Here is a 13,328-nt window from a genome sequence, read left to right on the forward strand (position 1 = left end):
AGCCTAAATCGACTCATGAACTCAACCATGAAAACTTATATTCGGTTTTAGAAAAATTGTTAAAATAAAAATCTCGTTACATCACGAACTATATTAGTTGGGTAATTTACAGTTGATAAATACGTTCAACAATTAATCTAATTCATTAAAAAAACCCAGAATACTCAGGTTAATTAATTGTAGCAACCATTTATAAACCCGTTTTCTCTTATTCAATATGTGTATATTTTTCTCTTAATTCAACACACACTGCCAAACTGCAATAACTGATCGATGATATACAAATATAAACTGGTTGATTTGATTACTTGTAAGTAGTATAAATCCCATTAGAAAACTTTCATCATAAGTCTAATACATTTTGTTAGTAAACTGTGTAGAATGCATAATTCATTTATTAGATTATAACTCAATATTTAAAAAGAAGGTTAAATGGTTGTAAAAAAACGGTTTATAATAGTTCAAAGAATCTTCCAGAGGATTTCAAGAATACTAAATCAGAAGTAACTTGTATTATGTTGGGGATGTTAGATCCCCAGAACTCACTTAGTAAATACCTTATTTTTGTAATTCTATTTCAAAAGTTGGACTTTTTTGTTTTCGCGCGAAAAGTCCTCTTTCCACCTTTATGTCGTATTTCCCAATTGAAAGGATCTTAAACGCTATTACTTCGTTCTATCTTTTAGTATGTTATTTTGTAACGCTTTCCAAGGACAATCTTCTGCTATATATATATATATACTCTTGATTTGTGCTTGTTGTTGTTCGTGCTTTTGACTGCTTGTAGAATATATTTCCCTTTTCCGAATTTAGACTTCTCTCTCTGGTTAGCGGGGCTGGTACGTGTCGCAATAGTTAGCTTATCCGTTTATTGTGTCACAGAATCTTCGTTCCCTTCTCAAATTAGGTGAACTCGTAATCTCTCCAAACAAAGCATAAAGTTTTTCGTAGAAAAAGGAAATTTAACACTTAAACTAACCTCTATAACTAGATCAATATACATTTTATTCTTGTAAGTGTTTAATAACATAGTTACCTTGTTAAAAAAAATTTTTATAGATATACGGAATGTAACGACCAAACCTCAATTATATGATCTGAATATAAAAACGATCCAACAAAGTAAGATTTAAAGCTATTAGTCCCTTCGAAAAATTTCGATAGTGTAATAAGAAGACGAAGATTATCAAAACTTTGTGATGATGTATTAGCGCAAGACATTTCAAACAATCAGACCATATATAATATACTTGTTAAGAACATTTATACGTGAAAATAAAAGGTAAACTAGACTAGAAATGGAGGATAAGATGAGAAAAGTATAATAAAGATTAAAGAATAATAATGGCTCAATCAAACGATCCATTCTTAGAAGACCAACGTGAACAGATCAATCAATACCTTACTTATTATAGTTATTGCTGTTATATCTATAAGCTTAGGTTCTTAATATACCGCATATAACTTGAGCACTCGAATTCTATAACCGCCAAAGTCGCAAAATAACAAGATAGTAGGAAGCTGGGTAAAATGCTTGTTGGATAAGTATCAAAATGTACAGAAAATTATGGGTATTTATAGATATTAGCGTTAATTATATCAACATTATAATTCAAGCAATCTGCGAAAAGGCATGTCATGCTACTAACCAATAGTAGCATGTCACGTTGATATTCTAGAAAGCTCCATCGCGTTCTGATTGGATGGAACTCTTCGGCTCCTTTAGAGCCTCTGGAGGCTCCGTCGTAGTTTTCGTAAGCCATCTCAATAATTGCCCCGTGCAATACAAACGGAGTTTGACAAGGTGTCTATTTAACAGGCTTGATCGTATTTTGTACAAATGACGCCGTTGGTGATAGTGTCAGGTTATTTAATAAAACATTAATAGAAAATGGCTATCCTCCTAAATACATGAATAGATGGAAAGTTCATGGTACAGTGAGACCTACTATAGCTTTGAGAGAGTAAAAGACTGTCTACATCACCTTACCATTTAAAGGTGATTTAAACAGCCTGTGCTAGATTCCACTGCTAACTACTATCTATCTTTGCTTATAAAGCTTGTGACTTCAGGCAATATCGAAGCAGTTCGCAAAAGATGTACATATGCTAATAATAGACTGATCAATTACAGTCCTAAATAACAATAAGAAGATACAAGTAAAACAACACTAAGTTAATATACTACTGTTTGTAATAGTGTTAGTAGTAGTATGTTCAATAGGATAATTGTGTTATATTCATAGAGAAGTTGTACATTTTCCTTTCATATTTATTGTCTTAAAAGTAATAATAATAATAATAATAATAATAATAATAATAATAATAATAATGATAATAATCGAATTTTGTGTGCATGTACAGAGGTTTATACCTTTTAAGAAATATCTTTTCACAAATAGAAGGTACAATGAGAACCGTAATTCTATTTCGATAATCCAATGAGAAGATGTAGTTTATCAGAATTATGTGATATAATTGCGCAATACATTTCGAACAATCTGATCACACATCATCTACTTGTTAAGAACATTTATATATGTAAAATTAAAAGGTCAACTAGACAGGTTAAGGGTAAGTCATAACAAAGGAAAAAATATTAAAGTACACAAAAACAAATGTGATTACCATTCTGGATAGTAAATCAGTACTATCAGGGTAGGTTAAGTGTACGGACAAATTGTTTTTTAACACATAAAGGGGGTTTCAATTTTCGTATAGCCAAGGCTTCAATAAACCTTAGTATACGTCCTTGAAGGCTTTTGTACAACACAACAAATGCTGATTTGATATCAACCTTATGACTCGTCTCAATCAAATGCTTCGCAATCGTATTTGTACTAGTGATACTATTGAACTAGAGATGAAGTTGTTGACTGATGCGTTAATCAATAATGGTTACCCTTTGAAGTTCATAAACCGCTGGAAGGGTTGCAATATGACTAGACCTATGATGCTTCTGGCACCCAAAAAGCGAGTTTATATTACGCTACCATTCAGAGGTGACACAAATAGTCTCATATTGAAACAGAGACTTAAATTAGCTATCAACCGGACATTTTATGCAGCCCAACTTGTCATTATCGAAAAGACAAGGTCTATGTTTCACCAAAAGGCCAAACAGCACGAAAACGATTGTGTCACATCCCATTATGTCTATAAATTTACATGTATGTCTAGAAGCACGTACGTAGGGAGGAGCAATCGTGATTTGCAATTAAGGGCGGGTGAACATATACCAAAATGGTTGCAAAACCAGATGAATTCCAATAGTGAAATAAGATCACAGGATAGACAGACATCATCATCCATTGCGAAACATTTGATTGAGACGAGTCATAAGGTTGATATCAAATCAGCATTTGTTGTGTTGTACAAAAGCCTTCAAGGACGTATACTAAGGTTTATTGAAGCCTTGGCTATACGAAAATTGAAACCGCCTTTATGTGTTCAAAAACAATTTGTGCTTACACTTAACCTACCCTGATAGTACTGATTTACTATCCAGAATGGTAATCACATTTGTTTTTGTGTACTTTAATATTTTTCCTTTGTTATGACTTACCCTTAACCTGTCTAGTTGACCTTTTAATTTTACATATATAAATGTTCTTAACAAGTAGATGATGTGTGATCAGATTGTTCGAAATGTATTGCGCAATTATATCACATAATTCTGATAAACTACATCTTCTCATTGGATTATCGTAATTCTATTTATTGGATCATCTGACTACTTTCATGATTAACTTCATACACGTATATGAGATGATTATTACTATTATTATTAAATTACATCTTATTTATTTGTATTTTCATACTCTTATCCAATAAATAATGTTTTTTTTTCTTTTCACAAATAAACTCCTCTCTAGATCTCTTTGATCTCTAAAACACATATTATTATTCATTTTATATTACACAAGCTAGCGGCTATTAAGGATTGGTAGCTAAGGGGATAACGTAATGTCATTTGAAGCGAGCGGTACTGAATTCAAGTTTAGGAGCGAAGATCAGCTCTAAGATTTAGGCATATCCAGCTGACGAGTCCCAAAAAGAACGAAACGCATGCCCTGGATTCTACTGCTAGATGCCAACCATCTTTGGTTACAATTTATTATTATTATTATTATTATTATTATTATTATTATTATGTGTCTTTATATCGAATTCCCGTTATTAGATGATCATCACTTAGTATATATTGATTGAGATTACTTACTTAATTACTTACGCCTGTTCCCACTCGTGCAGAAGTATAGGCTAGCCACCAGCTTTCTCCATCCAACTCTGACCTGGGAAATGTTTTCCATTTGCTATTCGTCTTTTTCATATCAACTTCCGTTTCCCAACGTAGTGTGTTCTTTGGTCTCCCTCTTTTCGATTTCCATTCAGAATTCCAAGTTAACGCTTGCATTTGATGCAGTTTGATGATTTCCGCACTGTATATCCTATCCACCTCCATCGTATTTCCATAATTTTCTATCCAGTTGGAAGCTGGTTCGTTCTTTCCCACAACAGATTGTTGTTGATGGCATCCGGCCTACGGTCATTGAGTTTCTCATAAAGACAATTGTTTATAAACACATCTGCATCAGATCCTGCTTGTTGATCAATGGTGCTATCTATATATGATAACTGAAAGTTTCGATATTTTTTTAGAGTTTGTCCATCAACTGTGATTGTGATGGTGTTCATCGTGCTGTAATTTGTGATGTTGTTTTTTCCATTGATTGTGATCACATAATTAACAAAGTGATTAAAGGTGAAATGAAAACATCTCCATAGATATCATAACGAGAAATTCTAAGCATACAAAAATATGTTCTGAAAAGATCAAATGATAAAGTGGGTATATTCAAAATGTACATTAAGATTTGAACATTTGCCAGATATGAATCTTTCACAATAATACATCGGTAGTTATTGTTATGAGATACTAAATATCAAAGGGAGGTAATTTACTTTTTATTCCCATTCATTTGTTATCCGTAATTATTATCATTATAATGTATTCCATAAGGTAGTATTATCAAGCAATTTGCATTGATCACTATGCAAAGGCCTGTCTATTAATTACTAAACCCTTCATTCACAGCTACATCTGGCTAAATCTTGTACAAATGTTGTTTTATATTTTATGGTACGTTGTGGTCTGTCTGGTTGATATATAAACCCGGTATGTTTGAAATAAATGATTCATATCGCACAGGCTGAGATTGGTGTTCTGGACTTAACCAGCTGGGCTAGGCGGAAAGCAGGATCAATCAGGACTCTAGGCTGCTCGTACGTGTTTTATGCGTCACTGGTTAGATCGATAATTCCCTGCTCTCTGATTGGCGGTATCGTTGCGTTACCCAATATACTGGGCACACAGGTTCGTAAGTTATAACAAACATGCAGCTGAACAATTTGAAAACCAACTACTATTAAGTATATAATTATTAGTTACTATGAAGTTAACCCTTTTTCTATGTTATGTAGATAGCTAAAACTTAATTCATGATATATCAGTACTTGTTGAAACGTTTGGCGATAAATTACTAGTCAGTAATTAGACTATGCCTTTTTTCGTAAAACAAAGTGTTTAATTCTTGGTTGAAACATAATTCCTATTAAAACAGAGCAAGCACAACGAGGTTTGTAGAATAAAACGAATTTCTTAGTTTATTTCACGGTTTCTCAACAACTATTCACATTTCAGGATTCACACATTTATGCCTGTTACACCCAATGGAGCATAGGAAGCCGACCAGCATTCTCCAACTCAATCTGTCCTGGACCTTCCTTTCTAGTTCCATCCAATTCTTGTTCATTTTTCTCATGTCTATCTCCATTTCTCGACCTAATGTGTTCTTTCGTCTTTCACTCCTCCTTTTACCTCGAGGATTCCAAATGACGGCTTGCCTCGTGACGCAGTTCAGTGCTTACCTCAATGTTTGTCATATCTACCTCCAGCGCATCTTCTTGATTTCTTCCTCCACTGGGATTTGGTTTGTTCTCTCCCAAAGTAGGTTGTTGCTGATAGTGTCTGGTCAACGGATCTGAAGTATTTTGTATAGACAACTGTTAATAAACTTTTGTATCTTGTGGATGATGGCTTACGTATTTCTCCAGGTTTACGCCTCATACAGTACAACTGTCTTGATATTTGTATTGAAAATTCTGACCTTGGTGTTGGTTGACAGTTGTTTTGCGTTCCAGATTATCTTCAGTTGTAAATATGCTGCTCTTGCTTTACCGATCCGCGCCTTCACATCTGCATCAGATCCACCGTGTTCATCAATGATGCTGTCCAAATATGTAAAGGTCTTTATATTCTCTACAGCTTCTCTGTCAAGTTTGATTCAATTGGTGCATGCTGTGTTGTATCGGAGAATCTTGCTTTTCCTTTTTGTGCATGTTGAGACCTGATGCTGCTGAGACTGCTCCTACATTGGTTGTCTTCTCCTGCATATGTTGTCGCGTATATGATAGAAGAGCTAGATCATCTGCAAAGTCTAGATCGTCCAGCTGCATGCTAGTTGCCCACTGTATCTCGTACTTGCCCCCAAATGTTGACGTCTTCATGATATAGTCAAATCATATATATATCCAAATAATAAATGAAGTGTGTTTCTTCTTTTTCTTTTTTTTTCTTTAATTTCTCAAAGTGGATAACTTTCTATTATTGTTGATTACCGTTTGTCATAACCGCAGCATATCAACAAAATTAGAATAAATATTATGTTTTGTTTATTTTTTTAAATTGTTTTATATCATTTCATTTCATTCTTGTAATTTACAAAAGGAAAAAAAAGAAAGAAAAGTAGAAAAAAAGAGAAAAAAGAAAGAAAAATAAGAAAGAAACAACATCATCATTTGATAGAATAACTTACATAACAATAATCATAAGGTAATAAATATGTATAAATGAAATTGTAAATTTTCTTTTGTTCTCAATTATCCGCATATCCGTATTTAATGATGGTGAAAAGAAAGAAATGAAACTCTTGATTACATCATAATAATAATAATAATGTTTTAGCCGTTTTAAATGTCTTCAACTTCAAATATAATGTATAATATTTCTTTCATGTCGGGTCCTCCAGCTGTCACTGTGTGTGTGTGTGTGTGTGAATTACTCGTTTTTTTGTTTGTTTGTGTGCTCTGTTACCATGATTCACATACACACGAACATACTTCATATTGATCAATCTTATACTTTAGTTTCTTTCTTTATTATATTAGAAAATAATTAATTACTTAAAGAAAAACTATCTAAACAATCAACAACAATGAAGATATATAGGCAATAATGTAGAAATAAAACTATGATATGAAAATGATTTTTTTAAATAAATCTTTTTGAGGTAGGATTGTGGATGTGTATTATTGAGGAGTCCAACAATAGGACGAAACAGTCATCCAGTTCATTCAGGTTTTTGATGATGATCTAGCTTCAATTGACTCATGATCTTAACTAATAAAAAATTACTATCCAAAAAGTTCCTTCTGATATTAATCAACATATGCTTATAGTATCGGTTATTATGTTAAGCCAATATACTTTATTCTAACTTTTGGACAGCCCAATCTATTCATTCTACTTGAGTCATATTTTGACCTTGTTAATTATTCGCTTATCAATCTTGACTGTTTTTATATGAGCGCTTAGGTGTGTGTACATTTCTTATCCCATTACACATCACATGTCTGTAACTTTTGTGTAACTATAAGTATTGATTAACGCTTGGTTAAATAAGAGTTGGCTTACAAGCCATCTCCACTCTGCGTCGTTTCTCTTCTCTCTATTCCATTCGCTTCATATACAAAATATGTGTATTCGAAAGTCCATTCTCGTTATTCGACTTATTTAATTCCGTCATTGACTGAAGCGAATAAAGTCGATGATTATATACGAGGATAGGCGATAACAAACATTCATACGATCTAATTGGATTCAGATCTTAGGCCACTAAAGTGGGGAGCCCTTTCGATAACATAGTCCGATCTGAATCACGACAAAATAACGGGCCCTACATACTCACTAGTGACTGGTCTGAAGAGGTATTTCATGGAGTCCTAGTGAGAAGCAGTGACCAGTGGAGTTCAACCGAGTCTGTTGTGAGATAGTAACTCACTGAAGACAATGGTGGATGTGTCGCTCAATTTCGTAGATTCGTTGAAGTTAGAGATTAACAAAGTTGGATACCAACAAGCTCAGTAGTCTAGACGTTAAGCGCTCGCGCTTGAGACCGGTAGGTCCTGGATTCGAATCTCATGAGGTTGGATCGTGGATGAGCACTGCTGAGGAGTCCCACAATAGGATTAAACAGCCGTCCAGTACTTTTAGGTTTTCCATGGTGGTCTAGCTTTAATTGACTTATGATCTCAACTATTAAAAAACAAGATTATTAAATAATTATTCATTAAAATTATACAATTTTGAATTTCATGTGGTAAAAGTAACTCCTTGAAGATTATAAATTTAATTTAATGACATGTATCAACTAATGTGAAACTCATGCTGAAAACCTCTTATCAATTATATGCAAAGATGGATAGTGGCTAGTAGTGGAATCCAGGAAGCGCAACACTTTGTCCTATTTGGGACTTGTCAACCTGATGTACCTATATCTTAGAGCTGATATTCATTATGGGACTCGAGCCCAGTACTGTTCATTTCAAACATCATCGCGTTATCCACTCAGCTACTGAGTCCTACTGATAGCAACTTGCTAAGGCGATGGGGTGAAGTTTAAATTCACTTGATATTGTCTACCTAAATCTTCCCATTGATGTTTAGGACCGCAATTGTCTATAATCATTTAAAATAAAATTAACAATAATAATATACCATAAATATTAAATAATTTAGCTTATTTATATATTTGAGTAGTATAATACGATGAAGATTATCAGAACTATATGTTAACATAACAGGTCAATTACACTAGAAATGAATGTTAAAAGGAAACAGAAAAATAATAAAGAAAATAAATATGAAAAGAAAAACACAATATGATACTCATTATATTAGATAATAAACTAGAATAGATTTATATTGAGAACAAAACTGTTTTGTTTTGTTCTTTCAAAAGATAAAGAAGGTTCGAATGTTTCTATAATCAAGACTTCAAATAAACTTTAGTATATACTTTCAGTAGTTGAGATCATGAGTTAATTGAAGCTAGACCACCATGGAAAACGTGGAAGTACTGAAACGTCGTTCCGTTCTATTGTGGGACTCCTCAGTAGTGTGCATCCACGAACCCGCGTCGCGGGATTCAAACCCAAGGCCTATCAGTCTCGCGCGCGAGTGCTTAACGTCTAAACCACTGAGCTGGCTGGCATCCAACAGTGTAATGTCTAACTTCAACTAATCCACAAAATTGAGCTACACATGCGCACTGCTGAGGAGTCCCATAATATGACGAAACGGTCATCCAGTGCTTCCAGGTTTTCCATAGTGATCTAGCTCCAATCGATTCATGGTCTCAACTATTGAAACTTCTACAATCTCCACAAAACCCCTTCTGATTTAGTATTTACTCTTTAAAACTTTTATACAATACTACAAAAGTCATGTTCAAAATTAATTCTATGATCTATTTCAATTATACACTTAGCAATAGAAGCCAATGATTGTTTATTATTTACTATGTGATATGGCTCAGAATCAATCACAGTGTCATCGGTGTATACACTCTTTGTCTTCCCTTGAAATATGAGATTAAAATTGCTTCATATCTTTCTTTCTACGAACTAATTCCTTCTTTCTGTATCGTATCCTTATATGTCATCTTTCTTTTATATATTACCACCATTGAATTAACTACTTCTATGAATACGGTGTTCATCTTGTTGTGCTAATGAGTTATGGCGACTTGGACCGATGCATATATGTGCCTAGTTCTACGTTGTAGCTGACTAACTGACTGACTTTTATCAGATTATTTACTTTTACAATGTATATATGATATTTAGACATAATTTAATCAATATGAAAAACTAAACAAATATGACATCAGTATCAGAAAGTGTTTCTGTGGATATTATAATAATTTCAATAGTTGAAATTATGAGTCAATTTGAAGCTAGATCACCATGAAAAACATGAAAGTACTGGATGGACGTTTCGTCCTATTGTAGGACTCTTCAGTAGTGATATAAACTACAACCTGAAGTGAATATTGATATGATGAGATTAAAAATAGGAAGAAAGCAACAAAGAAAATTAGATTCTTTTATACATTTTGATACTTGATCAATAGTATTTCCGTTTAAATTCAATATGATAATTATTTAGTGTAATATTTGTTACTGTTTTTCTCCATATGATATTTTATTCTGTATAATATACGATATTCTTGTATTAAACATTAACATGAACTTGGCTCAGCATGCGATTTTGTTATAACCCTGAGTATTTTTCATACATATGATTTCATCCCATCAAAATGGGTGTACAATCAAACATATAAATGAGTATATTTTCGACTAAAGTCGTTGTCATAGTGTTTCAGGGTTACTAGCAGAGTTTAGGAGTCAAATCTAGCGTTCAATCATAAAACATATAAGTGACGACAGAAGCAAACCACAATGAATATTTCTTTGGAGCAACTAGAAGCCTATATGGAACGTTGAGAAAAGGTTCAAATCAGAATTATGTAAGCCCTTATGCAAAAAATGTGCCTGTCGTAGCAAAAACCCGCTTCTGATGAATTTCAAGTATCGCATATTGATTCAGTCAATAACGTAATCCATGAATTTAATTTTGGTGGTGAAACAAGTGTTACTTGTGGTTTGAGAAATATAAAGATCTGTTCCATGTTGGTCTCTACAGACTGGATGACGCCTCAAAAGCCAGAATACATATAAGAAATCTTGGGTAGATGGAACACTAACGCTGTAAAAACTTTATATACCCAAAGAACCTACAAGACTTTAGTTTTGATGAAACAATTGAAACCCTGTCTCAAATCTTCATAGAACAGTCATCTCTATTTAATATCCGTTACCAGTGATTGAAGATAACGGAAGAACCAAGAGATGACTGGGTAAACCAAGCGAGAATTGTGAACCGAGAATGTGAAAGGTCTAAAAATCATCGTTGTACTACATGTTCCAGAAGAGGGCACAAGGAAAGTCTCTACAAAACCCAGAAACGCCATCAACCGAAAGTGTATTCTAAAAGATTCAAGACGCGAACAGCCAAAGTAATGGTAGTTCTTAACAGAACCGGCTCCCATAACCGTAGAAAGTATGCTTGTCTCAAGAATAATGGATATGATGCCCGCTTACAGTTGGACACAGCTTCAGAAATGACACTTATACGCAGTAATTTAAACGAAACAGTGGCAATCGTATATGATACGCCCAGTGGTCCAGTAATGCTCATTTTAAAGACATGCTTTGTAGTTGGTTCAAATTCCATCATCCCTGAAACACAATGTATAAGCAATGAATTACGCAGCTCACAGAAAGACGGTGCCTTGTTAAATGCTCGTGAAACTGTTTCAGTATCTACTCACGAAGAAAAACAAAAAATAAATCAAGCAGCATAAAGAATACAGTTGCACCAAATGGAATTCATTTTTCTGCGACAAAAGTTTATGGTGAGACTACCTATAGCGATTATCTAGTCGTTACGCTAGATAAGAGTTCTAATGACTGACATATTTTTAATGAAATTCCTTACAGAAAATGGGTAAAATATGTCAGATGAATCAAATCATAATCGAAAACTAAATGCAATTTTGATAGATTCTGATTTTCCTAAAGATCCATTATCTACTAATGAGATTCTCAATAAATCTGATGAGAATGTTTCAGAAGAATCACTCCTTGATGACCTCAAATTAAATGTCGTTAATCTTCATCATCTAGTTACTTTTAACAGATTCTCTATTCAATACGATAAACATGTTTTAGATAAAGTCATATTAATTGTAACTTGAGGATACGAGGACCCAACATTATTTCTTGGGGGAGGATCAAGTCAGAAAATTTAAAGTCAGGATCTAAACTTTGAGTCTTCGAAGAACAGAAGAGAAGAGAAGGTGATATGACAGAAAGAAAAGTCAAAATTGAACTGATTTACTCAATATGCTTTTTGTTCACCAGTACTTCCGTTCTGTATAATATACAATATTCTTGCACTAAACATGAATATGAACTAGGCTCAGCATGACATACATTATGTGATTTTTGTCATAACTTTTTGTAGCCCTGAATCTAATTCCATTTGGATTACATAATTGATTGTTATTTGAAATATACATGTTATCTATTGTCGTATAAAAATTATCGAATTAATATATGCTAGTGAATAATGGAATTAAAGAAGTCAAATATGAGAATGGATATTTGAATATGAAAATTTTGTACACTCATTGATTTGGACAGATAATCAGAGAAACGAAGCAAACAAAACCAAGTGAATTTAAACTTCATCCCATTATACAATCATGTAACTATCAGGGTTCAGTAGCTAAATGGATAACGCGATGGCGTTTAAAGCGAACGGTACTGGGTTCGAGTCTCAGAGTGAACATCAACTCAGATGCAGGTACATTCAGTTGACGAGTCCCAACTAGGACAAAGTGGCGCGCTTCCTGAATTCCACTGCTAGCCACCATCCATCTTAAGGCAATATCGAGACAATATGCACAATATGCATATATGCCAATAAGAGAGACCTGATCAATCGCAATCCTAAACAATAATGAGAAGATTCAAGCCAACAAGACCAAGTGGATTTATTTATAAATAGATTGTATGAAAATGGATCATCTTTTCTCTTATAAAAAAAAAGACAAATTTAATATAAACAGAACAAGTGTTTATGAACACGTAAATAATCCGATTAAAAATCAATAAACAATTCCCTACAATAATGAATGAAAAATAAATATTTTCAGAATGGTTATTTTTGGAGATTTCTAGAAATTTCAATATATGAAATCATGACCAATAGGTCCTGGGTTCGAATCTCGCGAAGGGGGCGGGATCATAAATGTGCACTACTGACGAGTCCCATATTAGGATGAAACGGACGTCCAGGGCTTTCAGGTTTTCCACGGTGGTCTAGCTTCAATTAACTCATGATTTCAATTATTAAAATAAATATTTGTTTATTTATATTATAAAAAAAATAAATACCATTTATTCGCTTGACAAAAATTTAGTTGTTGATATACAGATTAGATAATAATAACGTGAGTGTCTTTATGGATCTGTGTAGATTTAGAATAAGTCTATAAGATATATTCATACATGATTCCTAGGTATTAATCTGTTTATCTGTTTACCTATCTATCTATCTACATATCTACTTACCTACC

At 33.4% G+C, this 13,328-nt stretch overlaps 1 protein-coding gene across 1 annotated transcript; it reads left to right on the plus strand.

Moving 5' to 3' along the window:
• Positions 1–6,862: 6,862 nt before the first annotated feature.
• On the plus strand, positions 6,863–12,969 carry MS3_00000673 (uncharacterized protein). The gene has a single exon (XM_051208352.1). The coding sequence runs from the start codon at positions 11,205–11,207 to the stop codon at positions 11,547–11,549; it is 345 nt and encodes a 114-aa protein (XP_051064729.1). The 5' UTR covers positions 6,863–11,204; the 3' UTR covers positions 11,550–12,969.
• The last annotated feature ends 359 nt before the right edge of the window (positions 12,970–13,328 follow it).

The sequence above is a fragment of the Schistosoma haematobium genome, chromosome 5 (assembly GCF_000699445.3).
Source record: "Schistosoma haematobium chromosome 5, whole genome shotgun sequence".
Taxonomy (NCBI): domain Eukaryota; kingdom Metazoa; phylum Platyhelminthes; class Trematoda; order Strigeidida; family Schistosomatidae; genus Schistosoma; species Schistosoma haematobium.